General features: G+C 53.0%; 5 protein-coding genes across 5 annotated transcripts; 4 read left to right on the forward strand and 1 right to left on the reverse strand.

Annotated features, from left to right (window-relative positions):
• Positions 1-138: 138 nt before the first annotated feature.
• On the forward strand, positions 139-1,004 carry BROUX77_008057 (uncharacterized protein; the record flags this gene model as incomplete). The annotated part of the gene is made up of 2 exons (XM_073753220.1): positions 139-197; positions 383-1,004. 2 exons carry the CDS (start codon positions 139-141, stop codon positions 1,002-1,004), a joined length of 681 nt encoding a protein of 226 aa, XP_073602350.1.
• A 1,005-nt stretch (positions 1,005-2,009) lies between these two features.
• BROUX77_008058 (uncharacterized protein) lies at positions 2,010-3,199 on the forward strand (the record flags this gene model as incomplete). The annotated part of the gene is made up of 2 exons (XM_073753221.1): positions 2,010-2,237; positions 2,303-3,199. The coding sequence occupies 2 exons, from the start codon at positions 2,010-2,012 to the stop codon at positions 3,197-3,199; spliced, it is 1,125 nt and encodes a 374-aa protein (XP_073602351.1).
• A 362-nt stretch (positions 3,200-3,561) lies between these two features.
• Positions 3,562-6,391, forward strand: BROUX77_008059 (uncharacterized protein; the record flags this gene model as incomplete). Its single annotated transcript, XM_073753222.1, has 3 exons — positions 3,562-5,046; positions 5,127-5,288; positions 5,354-6,391. The coding sequence occupies 3 exons, from the start codon at positions 3,562-3,564 to the stop codon at positions 6,389-6,391; spliced, it is 2,685 nt and encodes an 894-aa protein (XP_073602352.1).
• Positions 6,392-8,545: 2,154 nt separating this feature from the next.
• Positions 8,546-10,870, forward strand: BROUX77_008060 (uncharacterized protein; the record flags this gene model as incomplete). Its single annotated transcript, XM_073753223.1, has 1 exon — positions 8,546-10,870. One exon carries the CDS (start codon positions 8,546-8,548, stop codon positions 10,868-10,870), a length of 2,325 nt encoding a protein of 774 aa, XP_073602353.1.
• A 2,788-nt stretch (positions 10,871-13,658) lies between these two features.
• On the reverse strand, positions 13,659-16,030 carry BROUX77_008061 (uncharacterized protein; the record flags this gene model as incomplete). The annotated part of the gene is made up of 3 exons (XM_073753224.1): positions 13,659-13,778; positions 13,848-15,203; positions 15,287-16,030. 3 exons carry the CDS (start codon positions 16,028-16,030, stop codon positions 13,659-13,661), a joined length of 2,220 nt encoding a protein of 739 aa, XP_073602354.1.
• Positions 16,031-23,480: the final 7,450 nt, after the last annotated feature.

Below are 23,480 nucleotides of genomic sequence, written 5' to 3' on the forward strand. Positions count from 1 at the left end.
AAGCTGAGTGGATAGGGAAATTTCGCAGGCTTGGTGGTGGTTGGAAGACGATGGCATCTCTAGCGCTCGACCCCTCGACGTCCAGACCTCCCAGCCCTCTACCTAGACGTCTATAGACGCTTGATATAAATATTCACCATGGCTTCTGCTATCCGGAAAGCGCCGGGCTTTAAGCTTGGTAACAAGCAGCTGTTCTTGTAAGTATATCCAGAGTCCCATGACGGGGTGGAAGTGTAATGGACAATAGACCAAGGACTGGCTAGCCGATATCTCTTTTTTTTGCGCCTGTCCCATTCATACTGTCTTCTTGTCTTATGGCTCTTTGAGCCCGAGAGCGAAGTAATTCCAGTGCTAACTTGCTGACCACTACCCCGCCGTCTAGGACAAACCACACCATTTCCATGATCCACCGACCAAATCAAGCGCCCAACTTTGCCACATTCAAGGTGCCCCTGCGCTTCACTAAATTCGATCTGCGCGACTACCTCTGGAACCTGTACAATGTCGAAGTGACCAAAGTGCGGTCGTTTGTGGCGCCGGGGCCAGTCGTCAACTCGTTGACGGACAACGCGCAGCAACGCGTGCGCATCCACCGCGGCCAGAGCGAAAAGTACATGACGGTCGAGCTGGCCCAGCCGTTTGCCTGGCCCGAGCCGCCGGCCGACCTCGAGCCGTGGAACAACAAGCTGTGGGAGGCGCGCAAGGCCTACTCTAAGGAGCTGACCCGGCAGCAGGTGGTGGCTGCGCGCTCCGAGACCGTCGCCCCCAGCACCATCAAGCCCTCGGCTGAGCGCAGGGTGCTTGCAAAGCGCGCTGTGGAACTGCTGAGCGGCAAAACAAAGTGGTCGAATGGCGAGGTCCTCGACGACAAGTGGGAGGCGGTTATGCAGGCGGCAGAGAACAGCGCGGCAATGGAGCCCGTCGTTGCAGAGACTACACCAGCTGAAGCGCCCAGCAAGACAGAGCAAAACAAGAGCGAGCAAAGCCCTAAGCCGTCTGCGTAAAATGGACACTAGGTTGAATGAGCCTGCGTATTATGTAACGATATCAAGAGGAGAAAGAAAGGCGGTCCTGTTCCTTGTACAATAGCTTTTTTGTTTGGATTGCTCTATGACTCTGCTAGAGAAAAAAAAATCATTTTCAGACTTTGCACTGTTGTGTTGTTTACAGTATCATATGCACTAAAATATTAAACCTGACCACCATCATGACAATTCGGAATTGTACCTCAACTCAGGATGTCGTTAACGTCTGGCCATAGTCAACAAGACAAGTGGGGCCGTGTCCAAAGACGGGTTCTCGGCTCAGGGTCTCCGTTCCTTCCTCAGCCCAAGGCTCTACCCGGCTTCACCTCGGCTTAAGCAAAGCACAAAAATGGCAGGGCAAGAGCCGTCGAAACAGGCAAGTGCAAATATCAATATGGAGCTCCTGCCCCCTGCAAATGACGTCTGTCGGGCTCTTGGACGAAACTCTGTAACCATTTTCTTTCTTTTTCTTCATTCTCCCTCACTTTCTCTCACCTTCAATCTACTCTTCATTTTTTTTCTCTTCCATTTTCGCCGTGCTCGAGAGCCCGGCCTTGTCTTGTCATAAATGCTCATGTTGCTTTTATCGATTAGATCTCCCCTCAGCTAATTTCTCTCATCTTTTTTGCTTCCCCTCATAGTATTGTGAAGCTTTTTTTGGTTGTTTTTTTTTCTTTTGACTCGACTTCATTTTCACTCGTGCGCCTTTTCTGCAGCAAAATCTCACTTCTGCAGGCCAAAGAAGAAATCCAAAAATTACAGACATCTCGGTTATCGACGCAAGCTTGACGTTGAGCCGCATACCCGTCTTTGCTAGTTACCCCAAATTCTTCTCCGCTTCCCCGGACTTTCCTCGCCGGCTCGACAGCTTCTCTCCTTGCGAGCATTCCAACGCTCGTTTCTCGTCGCCGCCAAGCGCCTCCATCCCCTCTATTCTTCTTGACGGCGGCCCATTCCATTCGCAATTGCCCCTACTCTACGGCCATGGCGCCGGCCGTCCTCAACAGCTCGCTTGCTGAGCTTCCACCAAATACTGCAGGCAATCTGCAGTCTTCACGGCACGCAGTGCGCTCAGAGGTCTCGGCCCAGCCGTCGTCCTTTGGGTCGTCTGCTGCTACCACAGCGGCAGTGGCACCGCGGAAACCACGGAACAAACACAGCCTCGACTATGTCTGGCGATCCGGAGTCGCTGGCGGCCTGGCCGGCTGCGCTGTACGTCGTCCAACTCTTGCAACCCTTGACCGCCAGACCCTGCTAACGTTATGAGTGTCTCCCAGGCAAAAACCATAGTCGCTCCCCTCGACCGGGTAAAGATTCTCTTCCAGTCAAATAACCCACAGTTTGCAAGGTATGCCGGCTCTTGGGTTGGCGTGGCCAAAGCCATGAAGCAAATACACGACCTAGAAGGCCCCAGCGGACTCTTCCGCGGCCACTCGGCAACACTTTTGCGCATATTTCCCTATGCGGCGATCAAGTTTCTCGCCTACGAACAAATCCGGGCCGTCATAATCACCTCGCCCGAGAGGGAAACCCACATGCGCCGCCTCGTGAGTGGTTCTCTGGCTGGCGTGACCTCGGTCTTCTTCACATACCCACTCGAGCTGATCCGCGTGCGGCTCGCCTTTGAGACTAAGCGCGACGGGCGCTCGACACTCCGCACCATATGCCGCCAGATTTACGGCGAATCCACTGGGGCAGGGCCCTCTGCCATGTTCAAGTCGGGTATCTCCAACTTCTACCGCGGCTTTGCGCCCACGCTAATTGGCATGCTGCCGTACGCCGGAATGTCTTTCTTGACCCACGACACCATGGGCGACCTGCTCCGCAGTGCATCCCTGGCCCCCTACACAACACTACCGCGGCCCGAGAATGCGCCGCCCGAGAATCGGCCGCCGCTGCGCTCGTGGGCGGAGCTGCTCTCGGGCGGTGTCTCGGGAATGGTATCCCAGACGTCAGCCTATCCGTTCGAGGTTATCCGACGCCGCATGCAAGTCGGCGGAGCGGTCGGCGACGGCCACCGCAGCACCATTGGCGAGACCGCGGCGGTGATTCTCAAAGAACGTGGCTTCAAGGGCTTCTTTGTGGGGCTCACCATTGGTTATGCCAAGGTTGTGCCGATGGTTGCCGTGAGTTTCTACGCCTACGAGCGCTTCAAAATGTGGCTCAACATTTAACGAGGTGCGCGACACCGTAACTGGCTGGCTGGCTCTTGTTGAAGCCAATTTTTCAGAGGCTTGATGTACCATTTGGGTTTGGCGTTTTGGCATTGGATAGCGGACTTGTGAGCTATAGTAGGGTTAGAATCAGTAGAACTAGGGTTCCAGTTGTACAAATATCACGTGACATACATTTCTTGCTAAAGTGTTTAGGGATAGTGACGCGCAGCGCGTTGTCGCTGAGATTGTTGGCTTCACTGATAGGGTTGTATTATAAGAACAGCAACCCACCCATTGTTTTGTGCCTTCTCGTTGCTATTGTGTTTTATCAAGGCTCACGAAATCCATTGCTAACCAGATCCAACCCGAACGCTGCCGCAATGGACAAAACACCGACGACAAATCGCAAGCGCACGCATTCTGCAGCAACCACAGCCACGCCGACATCGACGTCCAAGGTTCTCTCGAAGCGGCGGCGGATCAACGACGAAAACCAATCGCCCATCAGAACCGACCTCACTAGCGATCTATACTCGTACGATCCCGCCAGCTACCATGCCGTGGCCGTGGCCGCGGCTACCGGATGGGCGGGCCCCGAGCCACATGCGTTCCCAAACTCGGCTCACACTATGGCCCCCTTTGCTGGGTTTGCGAGTAGTAATCCGCTGGATGGCCAGCAGTTTGTCGTCTCGCCTGCCAAGCCGCCGAGTGCCGCTAAGCGTCGGGGCCGGCCGCCCAAGGCCCTGCAGCCGCAACCGCAGCTCCAGCCATGGCCGGTGCTGCAGCACCCGTCGCAGATGCAGCCTGTGATGGCCCAGCCGCCGGTTCTCAGCTCACAGCCACTTCCGCCTTCACTTCAATATGCACCTCAACATGATGCAGTCCCGTTGTTACTGCCCCAACAACAACAACAACAACAACCGCCAATGATGTTCCCGGATACAACCCAGTTCGTAAACATGTCACCACAAAAGACGGCGGCACCTACGTCACCGATAAAATCCCCCATGAAATCGCCGCTCAAAGGCATTCTTACGCCCTCCAGACACCGCGGGCCACTGGCCGAGCGCACGCGGAAGAACGTCATGTTTGACATGGGCGGCGGCAACAAAACTCCAGGCGAGGTGGTCTTTGAGGACTTGCCAGGCACCAATTCAACGAAGCGCAGCAAGCCGCAGACGCCCGCGGCGCTGCCCCGTCCTGTCGGAGACGACCGGACACCGCTTTCAGAAAAGCTTCGTGCGGCTGCTAGGCAGACGGCGCAAAAGAAGATGGCTGTCGAGGCTGATGTGGATGGCGAGACGGCGGGGGTGTCTTCCAAGTCAGAAGGCGACAATGAGGGCGCTGCGCCGTCGGCATCTCGTGGGGAACAGCCAGACGAAGAATCTGCCGAAGAACCGGAAGACGATGAGACGTGTCAGATTTGTGGCCAGGGCGACTCAGCTGCGCCCAACGAGATTCTCTTCTGCGATGTGTGCGATCTTGGATATCACCAAAAGTGCCACGGCGTGCCCAAGATCCCAGACGGCGACTGGCTGTGCTTCAACTGCGCACAAGAGGATGTCACCAAGACGCCATCAACAAAGCGTTATGCCAAATTTACAAGCTCAACCGAGGCTGTCTCTGAAACAGAACCCGAAGTTGATGTGCCCGTCTTCGACGTGCCGCCGATCCCCAACTTTGAGCATCATCTGCGCTGTTTCCAGCGCGTCTTGGTAGATAGGTGTACGGGCCGGCGCAGGATAAAGTTGGTTGGCCAGGAGGAACCGTGGGAGAAGACGCATCAGCTGATTGAGCAGACGGTGGTTGCGGGAGAGGGCAATTCCATGCTGATCATTGGAGCTCGGGGGAGCGGCAAGACTACGGTAAGTGGACACACCATGTGCCTCTTTTGCTGCGACCATGTCAATTGTTATAGGAGACTTGCTAACTATTGTGGCTTCAGATGGTCGAGAGCATTATTGATGAGATGAATATCGACCACGCGGATAAGTTCCATGTCGTACGACTGAATGGCTTTGTGCATACGGACGACAAGCTGGCGCTCAAGGAAATCTGGCGCCAACTTGGCGTGGAAATGGAGGTTGATGAGACGGTGATGAAGCGGGTATGTTTCCTTGGGCTCCCTAGTCTTGTTCCAATGCTAATACATTTTTTTACAACTGTTTCTAGACCAGCTATGCGGATACACTGGCTTCTCTCTTAGCATTGCTGTCCCATCCTACTGAGATTACTGGTCCTGAGGCCGAAGGCGTCACATCCAAGTCGGTTATCTTCATCATTGACGAGTTCGACATGTTTGCCTATCACCCGCGCCAGACTCTTTTGTACAACCTTTTTGACATTGCTCAATCACGAAAGGCGCCCGTGGGCGTCATTGGGTGTACGACACGTTTGGATGTGGTGGACATGTTGGAAAAGCGAGTCAAGTCGCGGTTCAGCCACCGCTATGTCTACATGATGCCTGCACGATCGTTGCCTGGCTTCTGGGATGTGTGTCGGCAGGGCCTAATTATTGACGAGGATGATGCCGCCAAGGAAGGGCTAGACACGAAGGCTGACGGCTTTGCAGCTTTCCAGAGCTTCTGGGCCGACATGATTGGGCAGCTGCACCAGCAGGGCGACTTTCAAAAGCTCCTCAAGCACCACTTCTACTCAGCCAAGTCGGTTCCCGCCTTTCTAGCAACCTGCGTGCTGCCACTGTCGCTTATCCAGCCTACGACACTGCCCTTGCGCATTCCCGCAGCCGCACCAGCCACATCTTCGTCCAAATACACACTAGCTCCCAACGCTGTTGTTGGCGCCGTATCGCTGTCGGCACCGCCCTCTAAGGCGCACATCCTTGCCTCGCTGTCTGACCTTGACCTGTCGCTGCTGATCGCCGCAGCACGTCTCGACATTGTCGCCCACACGGATACGGTCAATTTCGCCATGGCATACGACGAGTACACGTCGCTTGTCAGCAAGCAGCGCGTGCAGGCCGGCATGCTGGCCCTGGGCGGCGGTGTGCGTGTCTGGGGCCGTGGCGTGGCGGGCATTTCCTGGGAGAAGCTGGTGGGTGCCGGGCTGCTGGTGCCAGCCAGCGTCGGCGGCAGAGGCCAGATGGGTGGGCTGGAGAGTAAGATGTGGAAGGTTGACATGGCGCTGGAGGATATTCCTGTGGGCGCCAAGTTGAGCGCGCCAATGGCCAAGTGGTGCCGAGAGATTTGAACTGCCGCGCAGTAGCATTGGGCAGAGGACAGAGGGTCAAGGGTCGAGGGTAGGGGTATTGGCAGCAGGGGTGTTGGCGGCAAGGGTGTAGGCGTATTGTGTTACGCTTTGGGAGTCGACATGGGTTTCGTCTATAAATGGCAGCGAAAGCTTGGGATCAGGGGTGGTTAGACCGGAGCCACAACTTTTTTTTTCTTAATGTGCTGGAACTTAAGTGCACCACTTCCAAGCCCAAGGACTTGCGCAGAGCAAAAGTGCCTTTTGTTTGCCTGTAATATTGCTTTACTGGCGGGGCTTTGAAATGATTTATGGAAACATGCATTTTCTTCTTGTCTGCCTTTTTTTCTTGTGTTGAATCCTCCCTCCCCCAGACCTATCGGGCCAATGAGATCATAATCAGCTACAGGTTGTCTGATCCGCGAATGTTCCCAAACAAGACGGAAACAATGTTGGCTGGACAGGCTGGCAGTGTAGCATAGCCTCTCTTGGAATCAATACAGAGGGTGGGCGAGGTTATGAATAAACAGGAGATGGGGGCGATTCTACTTGCAGGCTTGGATAGCAGCAGGGAGGAAGAAGATGGAGAAGGAGAGTATTTGAGTAAGCAAGCAGCGGGTGGGTGCTGCATATAAACCGAGCCGTGAGCGGGCGGGCCCCAGCGTGCCCGAGACTTCGGCGGCTTTCATCTATGCAAGAGATTCCGCTGGCCGGAGCAACGGGGCAACATGAACAGGAAATGGACCTCGCGATCATGCATAAATAGTTGAACCTTTTTCTTCTTTCCTCGACGTCGTGCGTCACCATGTCGAAGGAAGCGGCGAAGACGGGGAAAGAGGGACAAGCAGACAAAGCTGAGCTCAGACCCTTGCATCCAAGTAGAAAAAGAAGAAGAAAAAGACAAGAAAAAAAACCACTTTAGGCCCTCGCTTCCGCTGTGCTCCAAGCTCGGATGGGCTGAAGAGAATGAACAAAGAAACAAGATCTAAAATAAGGCTATCAAGCGCGACCAGGAAAATGCGGAGAAATTGTTAAAAACGTAGGCGGCACAGGAATCTTGTGTATTTCCCACTCATTTCTTGGTGGTAGCGACGGGGAATCCAGTAAAAGAGCATGGCATGTAACGGGAGTTGCTATCTTCGTTCCGAGACTTTGGGTGACGAGGGAGGACGGAGGATACAGATGGAGCAATATAAAGCATCCGGCATGCCAGCAATGCAATTCTGCAAAGAAGCACAGGAAGTCCTTGGCCTTTTGTTCATTTCTCTTCGTCTACTTCTTTTCTTCTTCTTTCGCCGTACTCTCGTATTAATCTATTTCACATTGGCTTTCCAAGGTTCTCGATCCGCCCCAACTACGTCATTTCTCTGGCTACAAGTTCTAGAACTCGTCGTTTGTCTCCTCGAGTCCTGGAATACAAACAACACAACAGACAACCGAGCAACTACCGCAAGCAAACCGTCCCACTCCAGACCATTGTCTTGGAGAAGCTGCCTATTCGGCCAGCGAGCAAAAAATAGCATACGCGGCAAGAGAAAGAGATAAAAAAACAGCAAGAGCCTTCCCCCTCTTTCCTCTCGTCGTGTCACACAGCCCGAGAAAAAAGCCACGTCCCCCAGGCAGGCAGGCACTTTGGCTGGCGTGCAGGAAGGAAGGAGCCACAGCAGTCCCAAATAGGCAAGAAAAACGTGCTATAAGCCACCCCACAAGGGACAAAAAAAAACGAGAAAGAGGAAGGAGCGGACACGAGGTTCTGCGTTCCTGCCTTTCCCCGAGTCTCGAGTCCTCTCTCCCCGAGTCCAGTCCTCGAAGTCTCGAAGTTGCCTCACCGCGTGCCGCTGAATGCCTCGAGCGTGAAGGCGAGACGAGACAAGACGAGCTGGGCTATGAAAACATTCTGAAGCCGCGTGGCAGCGATCTTTATTTTTCCTTCCCTTCCTCTTCTTCTTGAGACGTTTTGCATTTAGCATTTGCTTTTCTTTTTTCTTTTTTTCCATTTTTCCTTCTTTCTTCCATCTTTCTCAAGTCTTGCTTGCATTACACTGCTATTCCTTTTTCCCAGCCAGCACTTCTTTTACAACTTACACCCACGATACTTTTCTTTAACCTCACATCACTCCATATTGTCTACCTCTTCTATACACCCCTCTCACTTCTATGTCTAAACGAACTACCTTTACCAACATCACGCCTGTGCCTGCGGGCATGGGCCGTGAAATCGTCCTCGCCTTTCTCCACTCCCACGAAGCGATGCTCTACCTCAGTCCACTAGTCGTCTCCCACAAGGCCATCCGCGCGCCTGCAAACTGCCCGCCCGACGAGCGCAGCTGCTCGTGGTACCAGATCCGCGGCAAGGGGTGGCACCTGCCGGGTAGCAACAAGATGACGGGCGACTCATCGTACACCATTGCGCTCGAGTCGACGCCCGTCGGCTGCACGGCCCACAGCTACGCGCCACTCAACATTGACATTCGCTCGGCATGGATGCTGGGCGGCCGGTTGCCGGGCGAGGGCGACCGCCGCACCGACGGCTACAGCGCGCCCGAAAATGCCCCGCCGTCCGGCCTGTACGTGCGCGAGGACGTCGAGATCCGCTGCCCGACGCTGATGAGCGGATACATCAAGAAGATGATCAAGAAGTCGCAGAATGCCCTGACGGAAAAGCTGCAGCAGCGTGCGCGCCGCCACAGCAGCAAGCCCTTTCTCGGCGCCTCGACCAACGGGCCCGTCGACATGCCGCAGTTCAGCACCGAGCCGTCGCCGGTTCACTACAACTACAAGATGGAGATGTACCAGCCTCTGCTCGCCTTTGACCAGGAGCTGCGCGAGCAGCTGAAAGATCCACAGTATAGAAAACTAGAGGCCCGCTCGCAGCCCCACTCGCGCATGCCCTCTCCCGCCCGGACGCCGGTGCGCACCTTCACCAACGAGACCATGGACAGCTACACATCCTCGGTTATCTCGCCCGTGTCTGACGGCACGCGCGACAGCATGATCATCAGCGCTCTGAGCCCGCCTCCTATACGGACTCCTCGCGTCGAGGGCTCCCAGTTCCCCCAACTAGACGTGCATCTGGACACGGCAACGCCCGTGATCCCCAGCGCTGTGTCTTCGAACGGCAGCGCCCACTACCGCAGCATTTCTGCGCCGTCGCTCAACCAATCCTACGCCCAGCCGTCATCCTTCTCTGCCTCCAAGGCCGCCAAGTCCAACAGCCACGTGCCCACGCCGCTAGACCTGCAAGCCGAGCAGCTCGAAGAAGCCCAGCCTGAACAGAAGCAGACGCCCCTGTTCTCCAACAACCTCTACCTGCCGCCAACCTCGCGCCAGCGCTCCCACAGCCACGGCAACAACCACCCTGCCGTTCCGATGACCGCTGACACCCGCCGGCCTTCGCGCCCCGTCTCGACGCCATTCCTCAGCTCCAACCAGCCATGGGTCGCCGACGATCCGCTCGACTTCTTCGTCGTCGACGGCGACGAGGAACGCGCCCGCTCCGCCAGACCCTACCTCTCGCCTCTCATCATCCCGCGCAACTCCAAGTCGCCCGCGCCCCTGCTCGTCGGCAAGACCCAGCCCAAGCCCGTCGCCCCCGCCCCCCGCCCCGAGCCGCACTTCATGGCCGGCCTGCGCATGCAGCAGCAGCTCGCCCAATCCAAGCCGCAGGGCTCCGGCCACGTCGAGCGCTCCCTGCCCATCCGCACCGTGCAAAAGGTCCCCGCCATGGACCCCGCGCCGCCTACGCGCCACGCACGCGGCCTCTCGCGCGAGGTGGCCGTTCACGGCCGGAAGCCTTCTGCCGGGCGACAAGAGTACACGCTGCCGCGCAACCAGTTGACGCCCGAGCCCAGCGCCAGCAGCCAGCTACAACCCGCACACCCGCCGCCGCCGACGCGCCCCGCCGGCCTGCAGCGCGAGTTCAGCTTCAACACGACGCCCGACGATGTCGTGGCGCCCAAGAGCGGCGAGCGGCTGCGGCTGCCCGAGTCGCCCGACTCGACGACGCCGACGCTGCGCAACTCGCTGTCCACGACGGCCTCATCGGTGCTGCCCGAGCAGGAGCCGCCCGTAGGTGCTGCCCGCGGCGCCATCAGGCCGGGCCGCCCGCTCGAGCAGCAGCTCAGACAATACGCCGTTGCGCACCAGCTGCCGTTCCACTCGCCCTCAGACCCCGAGGACCCCGAGACGGAGCTGTCGCCTGGCGCTATGGCGGCCATCCAGGCCGTGCGCGAGATGGAGATCAAGAACCAGCAGCAGGGCCTCCACTACCGTGGCGGTGGCGGCGCAAAGAACGCGCTTGCGTACCCGGCGCCGCTGCGCATTGAGAAGTGGGTCGCGTCCATCAGCCAGGCAGCACCCCCGCCGCCGCCGCCGTCGGGCGGCAGACTAAAGCCAGCTGTCAGCGTGGTGCACAAGTATCCGAATGCGCATAAGCAGGACTACACGGACCTGGCGACGGCAAACCCGTTTGCGGATGACTAATGGTTGACACAGAGATTTGGCTCGTACGGTGTTTCGTATGTATGATGTTATGATATCACGGTGAAAGTTTAGCGTTTTGCGGTCTTTTTAGTTTTATGTTTCTTTGTCAAGATAGACAGATATAGCGTAGGCAAGGGTCTAGTACAGACTCCCTCGGCCTTGAATGGAATTAGATACAGTATTGAACACGCCTGGTACCAGCAAGATATGTGACAAGAACAAGAGAATCAGCACTGGATATGCAGCCATGAGTCCAGCAATCAAGATAATAAAAAACAAAAGACGCTCCTCACTACGTCGCAAACGCCAACGCACCGCCGCCAACCGCAATCACCAGCCCGAGAAACGTGTCTTTGGGCCTTGTCTGCCTGGCCTCCGGCGCCTGCCGGTCCGTGCGTCTGGACGGAGGCCGCTGCACCTCTAGCCGTGCATCTGACTCAATGTGCTCTGGCGGGGGCTTGATGGTTGGGATAGTCTGTCTCCAGGGGGAGGACATCTCATGTGTTAGTGAGTGGGATTCACACGAGACGAAATAAACATACCTCGGTTCCTTCGGCCCGCGAATGGTAGTTCCTTCTTGGCTCCAGCAGCTGCTGAACTGGCTCTCTGCACGTTTCTTGCTGTCGTTGATGCAGTTGTAGTTGTAGCTCTGAATCGTGTAACGCCGAATCCCGCCCACTCCGACGCCGAAGTGGATCCGAAGGCACCCCACCAGCGGCCCCACCAGACGGCTCCCGCGCCCTCTCGAGCAGCAATTGCTCTTTTCGGCACGCCGACCCTGTGCTACCATCCAACAGCGGTAGCGGTGGTAGCTGCCTTTTCTTCCCGTGTAGGATTTGCATTTGCCTATTCTGGCCGTCGTCGTGTACCCGGATGGCATCGACGGCGGCCGCAGCGGCAGCGTTGTTGCCAGTGCTACTGCCTGTACTTGTACCTGTACTAATCGAACTGCCCAACAAGGCAGTTGCTCTTGCTGCTGGCGTGATGGTAGTTGCTACGGCCGCTGCTGCAGCTGCGGCGATGAGGAAATACCGGCGCATTTCTCTCGACGGCACTCGAGGTCGAAGGGTGGCGAGAGAGAAAAAAAAAAAAAAGGCAGTAACCGCAAGAGAACAGAGATAGCACGGGGTTAAGTTTTTTTTTTTTTCTTAGGGGAAGCGGTTATTCATTCAAGAACAAGACGAACAAGAAATCCCACGAGATGAAAAGAAATGATGCCTCGTAGAATTAGAATACGCGATAATCGAGTGTCGGTGGTTTTCGCAAGACAGAAATCGAGGCAAGGAGCCTGTTCATATGCCCAACACAATAACTAGAAAAAGAAAGGGGAAAAAAAAAAGAAGAAATCACCACTTGTCCGTCCAGTGCTTCTTTCACCACAACCTTGATATCGAACAAGAGAAAAAATAAGAATTCACATTCCTTTTCTGGGGGTTCTCTTGTCCTTGTTTTGTCTTGTTGTGCCTTTGGTTTCTTGGGGCTTTGTCTCCCCTCCCCTTCCCCCCCCTCCTTCACGGAAGCAGCGGAATCTTCAGACAGTCCGAAAGAGAGAGAGGCGTCTTAATTATTTGGTGTCTTGGTGGGGAGGTCTTCCCTGTCAGGCTTTTTTGGCAAGTCCAGCTCGCTCCTCCTTTTTTTTTTAGGAAAAAGAAAAAAAAACAGACCCAAAAAGCAATCCTATCCTCTCCTGCATCACATTAAAACAAGGCTTTCTAGAACAACGGAGCCGGCTTTCTAACCGCGTCTCGGCCTATTCAGCTGACGCCCCTTAGACACTGTCTAGAGACTGACCACCAAAGGTCAACCTACTACGGCCTCTTTAAACACCAGCCATTCTGCTCCCCAAGCACAAAAGGACCTTGAAAGCTGTCTGTTATACTCACAGTGGTAGGTCACTCGGTACAGCCCTAAGCGACTAGATCTATAGAACATGTCAGACGATGACGCGACGTCACACCTCGACTTTCTGACATGCATAGTCACTTTAGAAGGATTGGCGCTGTACAATGAAGTCTACCGACAATCAAATAACAAAAGAAGAGTAACCAAGTATGGACGATTCCATGTTCCTATAAACGCTAGAATTCAATGTAGATAGCGGGGGGGGGGGGGGGAGAGAGACTATGGAGATGGCAACGCAAGGGAGGAAAAAGAAAACCAAAAGCGAAAGAAAAGTACTAAGAGAAAAAAACAAAAAGAAAATCCCATGACAAACAATAGGCGGGTAGATACCAAAACCAGGACGCAATAAATGGTGTCAGAAGAAAAAAAAAACAGTTAGAGTAAAATAGTAGGTGTCCAAAATATCAAGGCAACGCCAGAGATCCCCTGATCAAGATGCAAAATATACCTAAAAAGAAAAAAGAAGATGGGTGAAAAGAAGCGGCAGCTATGAAACAGCCGACAGCCACGCCAAAACAAAGAAGAGAAAACTTGAGAAGGGGGGAGGAAGAATACGGAAAGGAAAAAAAAGTATGAGTATGACATCGTAGCAGGTGGTAGAACGCAACGGGGGAACCACAAGGAAAGAAAAAGAAATAAAAGACCAAAAAGAAACAAGTATGAGGGATATCGTGCGAAATAGCGTTACTGCAAGTACAAGCATGGACAGGAAGGAAGACGACGACGATGCAGAGACAACAGGCCATGACTTGACGAGACATGAAGAAAAAAGAGAACGGGTACAGGAGCCTCGAGCGTGTGTACACAAATCTCCGTGTAGTGCAGTCCCCGCCCGCCGGGCTTCTTGCTCCCTTCCCGGCTTGTCTAGTTTTTTTCGGTGTTTTTGTTAATTCCGGGTAGACCGGCTCAGGCTCCGTTCGGGCATGCGGTTCAGGCCAATGTCAAAGTCGTACTCCATCAGAGTGTGCTCGTACTTGGAGGCCTTGAGGAACTTGGGTACCGAGTCCTGTAAAAAAATAATGTGTTAGCGAATCTGTGTCAGGTAATTAATCATGATGGGGAGGGCAATACTCACACTAGCCATAAGCTTGAACACGGCACTCTGCGCATCTTCAAACAGCGCCATGACGTCTTGCAAAGTCTCAACCATGGTGACGTCCTTGCCAACAGCCTTGGTCATGCGCATGGCCAAGTTGTTGCGGAGCTGGTGGTCAATGTTGAGCTCACAAGGCGAGCCAGGAGCCAGGAAGGCATTGTAGATACCATAGGCCTGAGCCATGATCTCCTTAATGGTTTCCATGGCGGCGTTAGTGAGGTTCTTTTGGGCGGCGTGAATGGCCATGCGGCAAGCCTCGACAAACTCGTCGACATCCATGTAAAACGACAGGTTTTCTTCGCAGTGTGTTTCGCGCAGGTTCTCGCGGAAGAGCAGACGCAGGGCGGCATCGTTAAGAATCTTCTCTAAGCGCTGGGTGTTGGAGTCGCGACCAGGAGCAGCGCGACCATTGGCAGAAGAGGAGTCCGCAGCCGCAGGGCCACCGCCTTCCGAAGAGCGTCCACGCGGTGTCACGCCATTAACCATGTCCTTTCCTCGCTGGGTCAGTTGATATATGGCGTGTTTGGTGGGCTGGAAGTTGGCGTTCTGGGGGTGCTGGGAGACGTGAGTCCGGTCGGCAATGACGCTCTCGACCAGGTTATGTTCGACAAACAGAGCAGCAAGCTCGACGACCTCCTTGCGCTCCACAATGGTGGCACAGTCCATGAGCCAGTCGCAAATGGCCTTGCCGGTAAAGGTGTCCTTGTAGATGCGGCCGTTGACGCGGCGCTCGGCGGCCATCTTGACACCGGTGAGACCGTCGCGGTAGTCATGCAAAGAGTCTGAGTCGGCAGAGCTTACAGTGCTCTTGATATTCGGGCCGCGAGTGCCAATGAGACGGCGGAAGATAACCTCGATGATGCCCTTGTTGGTGATGAGCTTGTCGCTTTGCAAGTCACGCTCGAGAACAACCAGCTGCAAAAGGCCGCGGTTGATGAGCTCAGTGATTTGCTTTTGGGTAATGCCGTTGCGCTGGCAGAAACGGTCCAATACGGCAAGACCCTTGGGGGTCATTTGCCAGACCTGGCCCTTCATGCTGTAGACTTGCTGGTAGCGACCGTCGGCAGACTCAATAAACCGGGCCTCGACAAAGCGTTGGCAGATGGACCTCGCCATGTTCTTGGCCATGGAAAAGGTGGTGGTTGTGGTGGTAGTGACAATGCGCGAGGGGTCCTTGGGATCGGGCATGCGGTTGGACTGGGAGAACTTGAGAGAGCTGAGATTGTTGATGGCATCTTCAGACAGGAAAGTGTACTCGATACGGGTGAGGCGTACGCGATGAGAACCGAGAGGAAGCAGGCTAACAATTAGCGTAGAGAATAGATCCTTAAAATCCTGTTGAAGCATAAGAAGACGAGGTCAGCAAGGGCTTCAGAAGACATTGCATTACACCATGTGCGGGTTTCCATGTCACTTACTCTAGTAAAAGGCCGATCATCATCGGTCATGCGTAGCAGGCGGGAAGATGTTTGATGCATTTCGTTTGAGTTGGGGCCGACCTTGACGGGCGGAGGTAGAGACGGGTCGGTGTCGTCGTAGGACTGAGAGGCAAAGGCAAAGGTCACAGGGCCGCCCAGGTTCACGGACTGCTGCTTCTTGTGGTGCGAGGGGCCGGCGGAGACAAGTCCAAGGGCAGGAGACTCGGGTTCGCGGCCGTAGAGGGCGGTCACAGTTCCGGTAGCGCTGGCAATAGTGGTCGCACTTCCACGTCTCAGAGACGATCTCGACGACTGGGCAGAGAGGTTCTTGTCTGCGCCGGCGGGCAGAGCCAAGAGATTGGTGAGCGACGAGTTGGCCTGGCCGTTGGTGAGGCGCGAGGCACTGCTGGACGTCCCCGACGAGTCGGTAAAGGAGCCGAAAGCGTTGAAGGCAAAGGCCAGCAGGTTCTTAGTCTGCGAGGCCGTATGGGAGATGCTTCGGTTGCGGGACGAGAGCGAGAGGTTCAGCGACTGGCGGCGGGACAGGAGCTTCGAGTTGGAGAGAGCAGCCGGCGGCGGAGCCTGGATGGGAGAATTGGCCGAGGAGAACAGCGCCGAGAAAGCGGATGTGGCGGTGGGAGAAGAAGAATCAGGCTTGGCAGAGGTGGGAGACGACGAGACAGCAGTGGGAGCAGGAGCAGCAGGAGACGGTGGATAGTTTGCTATGGCGGAAGAAGAGTCCATCTAATACGGAGACGGGACAGTCAGGCGTAATAGAATTAAAGAAAAAGATTCAAGAAAAACAACCAACAGCCAGAGCCCAGAGGAGGTGGAGGGGGCGTAGTTGATATAAGTAAGGAAGCAAGCAGAGTAGAGACTTCCAAGGCGACGACGGGGAGCACAGCGGGAATGGGCCGCAGCTTAAACACAAAACAAGCCGTCCAAAAAGAACAGGTCCCACATAGAAGAGAAAAGGATCTAGTGGTTTTTTTGTTTTTATTTCGCAGGTTTTATCGTCAAGCGAAGCTAGTGGTGTTTCTCGGGAGCGAGTGAGAAAAAGGAATAAGAGGAGACAATTGCGAGTGTCTGGCTTTCTGGTGGTGTGGGCGGTGGTAAGGCGCCGAACGACGAAAAAATCCGGCAAATAACAGGCGTGATAAGAAGGAAGGGCAATAAATAGCAGCAAATAAAGCAGCGCAATTTCAGGATGGTGAGCGAGGGAGGGAAGAAGAAAGGAAGACAAGCGACGACAGCGAGCGACGGCGACGCTTCATAAAGTCGCAAAGAAAGAAAAAAAAAAAAAAAGCTGGCTGCCGAGCGTGATCTTTTCGTATGCGGGCAGGTGGGCCGATTAAATGGCCTGCAATTAACCGAGGGCAGTTGCCAGAATATAATACCTGAGTACTTGACACCCTCGATAAAATCAATAAAACGCCCAGAGGGGGGGTCGTTGAAAAGGGGTCTAGCCAGATCCCAATAGAGACAATGTGTGTGCAGCATTTGGGATGCAATGTGCGTGCAGACAGGGCCACGGCGGGGTTAGAGACGAGCCAGAGACGAGGGGCGTGCGTGACATTAGACGGGGGGGCCTGTGGATGGGTGTGGCCAGGGAGCAGCCAAAGAGCAGGGGAGGCCAGAGAGACCTCCCACCATACAAACTCACTCTGATATATGCTTCCAACAATGAAGCGCCGGCCTGACTGGCTGGCACTCCGTCGTCCGTCTCGCTGCCTCTTCCGCCGACCCTAACAGCCCGAGTCTACCCGTCTTCTCTCCCCTTCTCGGCCCCTCCCCTCGCCGCCCAATGACGCCACCATCTCCATCGCCCTCCGTGACAAGCCGCACAAAAGCCACATGGTCAGACAACGCCAAAAGCCCTGGCCATTTCCTGTCCGGCCTTCAATCTTCTCTCTATCCTTCCATCCTGCCTGTGAATGCTGCCTGTAACCGAGTTGTCTCTGAAGCTAAGTCCACTCAGGAGCTGGAGGAAGGGAAAAAGGCTCAGTGGCCAGCCAGGGTTGGCTTGAGGTCAGTCCAGGTCTAGTCAGTCACGGGGATGGAGGCGGGGGGCGTGGCTATATCCGCCCGCCACAGGGCCTATCTCGTCTGTGGTTGGCCTTCCTTTGCTTTCTTTTTCTTTTCTTCCTTGTTTCTTCTCGGCTTCTAGCAACAAGAATTAACACGCAAGAAGGACGGAAAAGAAGGCAAAAAAGAACAAAAGAACAACCACGACAAAACAGGAAATATTCCCTAAACAGCCAGCAGGACTGACACATGCAACGTCTGTCATTACACACAAGTACACAGGTACATAACTACACAGCTATGTACATACATACATCTAACTAGTTATCTATGTACCTGTAACTCGTCAACTAATGTACAAATCCATGAAGCAACCTTGAGGCGTCGAGCAGCTATCGCCTGCAGAAGTGCAAACATCACGACCAATCAGTGAGCGTCATGACAGGTTTCTCCAGCTTTGGAGAGCCAGAGGTTTTGAACATCCAGTATATATGTACACAGATACTTGTGGTAGCTAACTACTTACTTATATTCACTTACACTCATCACGAACTCTCTGTGGCTGCGTCTACTGTCAGATCAGCCACAACGCCACACACACCCTCCGCTCTTGCCCGTACCTGCCCGCAACGTCGCCCGCCTGCCCCATTCTGCCTGCTCTTGCTCTTGCTGCCGTCGTTCCCTCCTTCCTCTCTCTCCCTTGCTTTCTTTCTTTCTTTCTTTCTTCCTTCCTTCCTTCCTTCCTTCCTTCCTTCCTTCCTTCCTTCCTCTCCTCCTCCTTCCTCTTACCCTTCTCGCCTCCCCTTTTGCTTTCCCGCCGTGTCACATTCCTGCTCCGTTCTTTCCCACCGTGTGACGGAATTACCTCCCGGCGGCACCTCTACAAGCATCTCTCCAAAGCAAGCAAGCATCTCTGCCTGCCTACTATTTTCTGCGCACGCAATTACCCTCCTCCTCATCAACACGTACACGTGCGAGCCCGCCCGCGCACCGTGCCGGCCTGCGCGTAGCAGCCAGTGCGACGCACGGAGGGCACGACGACATAGCTGTTTTCTAGGTGTATCAAGCCGATCCAAGCCGCGAGTTTTCATCACTCATCACAGTCGGGGGCCACTAAATATAGGACTTGGCTGGCTGCTTGTTCGTGGGGCTCTGGTGTCAAAGCTTTCATCGTGAGCGAGGCCCTCTGGCTTTCAGTCTCTTTCATACACACACTCTCGCTCTCGCTCTCGCTCTCTCTCTCACACACCTACTCACTTATTTCCTTTCTCACTGGCACCCGTTCCTCGTTCTCCGTCTACCCATAGTTATTTATACGTATATACATGTATCAATATGCTCCAGACAAGAGTCTTTGTCGTATCCGACCCGACGCATGCTTCTCGTCCGAGATGTAAAGTATAAAAGTCATTTGTAAGGTGTATTTCAGAAGGTCCCCTGTAATACCTACATACATTCATACATGCGTGCTTCACTCACTCCAGGAGGGGTGTAAATGGCCAGCGAGATCAGGGGAGCCTGTCTACACAAGGGTTAGACAGTTGGGGTTGGTTGCAAGCAAAGGGGTATACATGTATGGGTGGTATTGCACAAATCCAAATCCAAGTCGCGAGACCAGAATTTGGAATTTGGAATATTGCCATGCTTGAGCGAGACAGGTAGGGAGTGAGTCGGGTTGTATTGCACCAGGGATAACGAAACAAAAAAGAAAAAACAGGCTACAGAAAAAAGTGGCATGATGGACCAGCCCAGCCACGCGGACCGCCATGTGGGTGTTGATGTGTGTCTGTGTGTTCTTTTTGTGTGCTTGATTGATACATACCTATGTAGTTAGCTATATGCGGTAACTATAACAGCCAAACGCTGGCTCTGACATGATCTGATCCAAGAGGCATATCATGGATGTGACCGCCAGTCCAGCTCCTGACGCGGAGCCTCGGCTTTGACCAACCAAGTCTTTTGACAAATATCAACATCAGCCAAAGTGCATAACTAGCTGTACATACATGAGATTATGGCCGCACTCTCCCTTTTTGTCTCTGCACCTTGGTACTCTCAGGCGATCGGGTCTCGTTGCAGCAGGGCTACTGCTAGTTGCAACTCTATTTGCACAGCAAAGGAACGAAGCTGTACTGTACATATGTATGTACATATGTACATACATACACACATACTTTATGTAGCTCTAGCTCCAGCCAGACCAGACCAGCTTGGGATCGCCAACAAGGGACCAGGAACGCAACGTGAGCAGAAGCCCAGGAATGCGTCATGGAAACGTGTGAGTTGCGCTGTCTCAGACGATCTCTGCAGCACATTTTTTTTTCTGCACCGCGGGATTCAGAAGGGAGAACAGAGGTATCTGGCTTACAAGTCTTCAAGCACAAATAGCGCCGCCCTACTTTCGAGAACTGGGCGTAGCTTGAGATCAGCGAGACTTGATGTAATGTTGAGGCCCGTATCATGAGTGCCCTGCGTATATTTCATTCTCTCGGCTGCAGCCTATACTTGCACACATATGATAGCTAGTTAGTTAACTATACATAGTTGCCGTGTAACAAATAGCACATACAAAGACGTAACAATATACAAGCCCTAGCATGACACTATTAAACAGGAAATCGGAAATCAAACAGCACGGTTACCGAGAGAAGCAAGATGAATGAAGAAAATAAACCAAGACTATAGGACGAGACACTCAGACGTATAGCTTCGTAAGGCCAGCCAGCCAGCACTCCTGGGTAACGTACCATTGAAACTTCGGCTCCCTTCGGCAGGAAGCCCATCAAGACATAAATGAACTGGGAGAAGCTGGAAGTAGAAGAACTGGAGCTCGAGGGAAGGGGTGAGCGAGCAGGCCCTTTGGGAGCTTTGCCTGCGACTGCGGCAGCTTATATCAGAAGAAGAATGCCACATACAAGGTTAGCGTCTGCCATGCACACATAGTTATACATGCATATCCATTTGGCTGTTCGCAGGAGAACAAAGGTCCAGAAGGAAGGATTGCTACAACTAGCGATTCATACTATTGGAGGGTACAGATCTTCAGGAAGTGTTGGTGTCTTGAATAGGGATGACGCATGCGGTGTAGGAAGTGGTCCTTTTTCTTAAGGTGAGTGTATAGAAAGCAATATATATACATGCATGCATGCATTGTACGGGAAGACCTTCCTCCTCCTCCTACTTCTCCTCCTCCCGGCACTCCAACTTCGGTCCAGGCAGAGGTCCAGGGCACATGAAGATACAATCCAAGCTAATCGCACTCTAGAACCGCCACATGGCACGTTCTTCATCTCTTCCATGACCCATGACACCGCCAAACTAGAGGCCAAACCCCAAGACGCAGAGCAGGGCAAGCAAGCAAATCAAAAAGAACGAAAAGGACGCTTCGGTACCACCACACACACACACACACATTCACATTTGTATATACATATGTAACTAACTATGGTTATACTCGTGTGTACATAGTTAACAGCCCGCCCATATATGGATGCACATGCACGGTGCCCAAACAAATCCCTGCACGCCATGCTCCCCTCGCGTGTTTTGAGCCATGTGGCTTAATGTTATCGGAAGGACATATGCATATAAAGTTGTATTGCTGAGCTTTGCCTCGCCTCTCGTTTCTGGTTTCTATTTGTTTTTGTGCTGCTTAATGTACACGTGTACATATGCAATGTACCGCAGCATGTCTTTTTTTATTTTCTTCTTCTTCTCTCCTTTTTTCTTTTCATTCGCAGATTGCCGTAACAAATGCAAGACACAAGACACAAATACATATGCCACAACCCCCATGTTGCTGTGCATGGAGGAGGTTCAAGTTGAAACAGACCCTAAACCAATCCTAACCCTACGATACTTTACCCATCTGGTCTTCTTGGTTCTCTTGTATCCGATTGCCTCCATCCTGACTGTCGGGCTATTTGTCACCGCTGAATCATCGGTCCCTTCTCCCCGTAGGCTTGTCGATCTTTCTTCCGACAATAGCTGATTTCAAAAGTCCAATACTGTGCATGCATACCGTCCCCTTGTTCAGCTTCTTGTCTCTCTACAAGCATGAGCGAGCATGAGCATGTGCATATGCATGTATGCCTACCTACAGGTATGTGGATGATGCATAACAAACCATGTTCAAGAAGACCTTGAAGAAGCTCTTCCAAATCCTGTGCATAAGATGGTGGTTTCAGTTAAGACAGAGACGAGAAGAGAAGACGACGTGAGGATGTACACACATACAAGCACCTGCACTGAGGAAACCCAAGAACAAGGACGTAAGCTGGCCAAAAGACCACAACTATCACTACACTCCAGGTGATGTCACACGCATGGCGTTTTTAGGTAAGCTGCCATGGAGGCCCGGGAGTTCGACATGTCACATTTTTGGCTGAGAGAGTTCTTTGTTAGTGGCGTGCATCGCCTGAGATGTTTCTTGGTACCTTGGTTCTGGGTACTTGGAAGTATGCAAGCACCTGGATATATTGGCCCTGGCTGACAGCTTGGAGGGAGAAGTCTAGGTACAATACATCAAGCATGCATGCATAACTATGACTTGTGCATTCATGTATGTTTGTACATCTTATGCGCGTTAATATTTTTTTGCAGAGAAACCAAATCTAGAAGATGTCAAACATCACTTCCACATAGGCAGCTAACTAACTACTTGGTACACGAACATGTTCAAGTATAGACGCGGCGGCGGTGGTGGTGGCGTGTCAGCCAACAGTGGAGGCGAGAGTCTTTGTTCACGGTCGTGGCTTTGGCTCCGATCGTTCCATGGCGTCCTTCTAGAAAGTCTCAGAGCCTGGCCATCACGGCGCAGTTCCCCGGGCCAGGGCCTCTGGCTGGTGCAACTCTACCAATAGGTAGCTATACATCTACACACACAAATTGTGTGAGTCTGTGTGCGTGTGTCTTTTTGTACTACGTTCTGCTTGGTGGTTGTCCAATGTCACTCATTGTTTCTGCTGCCGCTGCTAGGGGCTTCTACATGCCTCTAGCGAGTGCAACTGTTAGAATGCTACATATTTATTACAAGTAGTTATGCAAGGTCAGAAAGTCTCCTATCACGTCTGTTCTTGCTGTGCTGTTGACTAGCTGGGCTGGCGTCGCTCGTATTGAGAAATAGAGCGAGCGGGCGAAAGAGGCGAACCAAGAAAAAGAAATAAAAAAGGAGGGTTGACATGTTTGTTCTAGAAGTCGGGAACCAAGAAGGTCAGACCATCACAAAACACCACACACACAGAGATAGTTATATATAGTTACATGAATATGTTTGTGAACCATCTAACCACCCAGGCCACAATCTTGTTTCTCGTTTGCCAGTCTACACCGCTGTTTATTTCCAAGTCTCTCTCTCTCCATCTGCGTAGAACACACAACCCGGCATAGTTGTCTCCCCCAAAGAAAATAAAAAGAAACATGCAAGTCCACCTCCTCTCCCTGCCACACTCTAGCAAATATCACGCCTCCAAGTACAGGCCAAATTGCCGCGGAATTAACATTGCCAACAAGTAGTTAACTAACTATGCGAACATGCTAGTCAAGTATTCCTATCGTGGCCTTACACCTAGTTGGTTGTAGACGAGAGTAGTCAAGTCCAGGCTTAAAGGGGGATATGAGGATGGCTAGTCTCACACCATATGACCACAGATGCATATATCTTGATGTCTTGCACTTGACTTGGAAACTATCATGAATCCTCTTTGTACATAGATATCTGCAATTACATAGTTACCTACATTGCCTTGGTGACTTTCTTGTTGTCCGTATCCAAGGTATCTACCATGCTCCAAACATGGATGGTTGTATAACTACACACATGGCTCCTTCATCCTAGGACACGGCACACTTTTCCTTTTTGGGCTCGTTTGGAATAAACCTGCCGTGACGTTTTGTGAAAGGGGAAGTTGAGCCAGCAGAGACCCTGTCAGTCGCTATTGTGGTGGCTTTCTTTCTTCCTGCTCCCTGGTGTAGTTATGTCCCTACATGAACATGGGAAAAATGGAAAAAGAAATATCCAAGTATCTATCTTACAGCTGTGTCACGGACTTGCCTGCATAGTGATAGTTCTCTCTCTCTCGTTGATCTCCGTCTTGGTTGAAACTCTGCTTCTCCAGTTTCATAAGCGAGATGGCCACAAGACGTTCAGACACTTCATTCCGGAGACACG

Source organism: Berkeleyomyces rouxiae (genome assembly GCF_048999995.1).
Source record: "Berkeleyomyces rouxiae strain 22BRR77 chromosome Unknown BrBRR77_ptg000012l, whole genome shotgun sequence".
Classification (NCBI taxonomy): Eukaryota; Fungi; Ascomycota; class Sordariomycetes; order Microascales; family Ceratocystidaceae; genus Berkeleyomyces; species Berkeleyomyces rouxiae.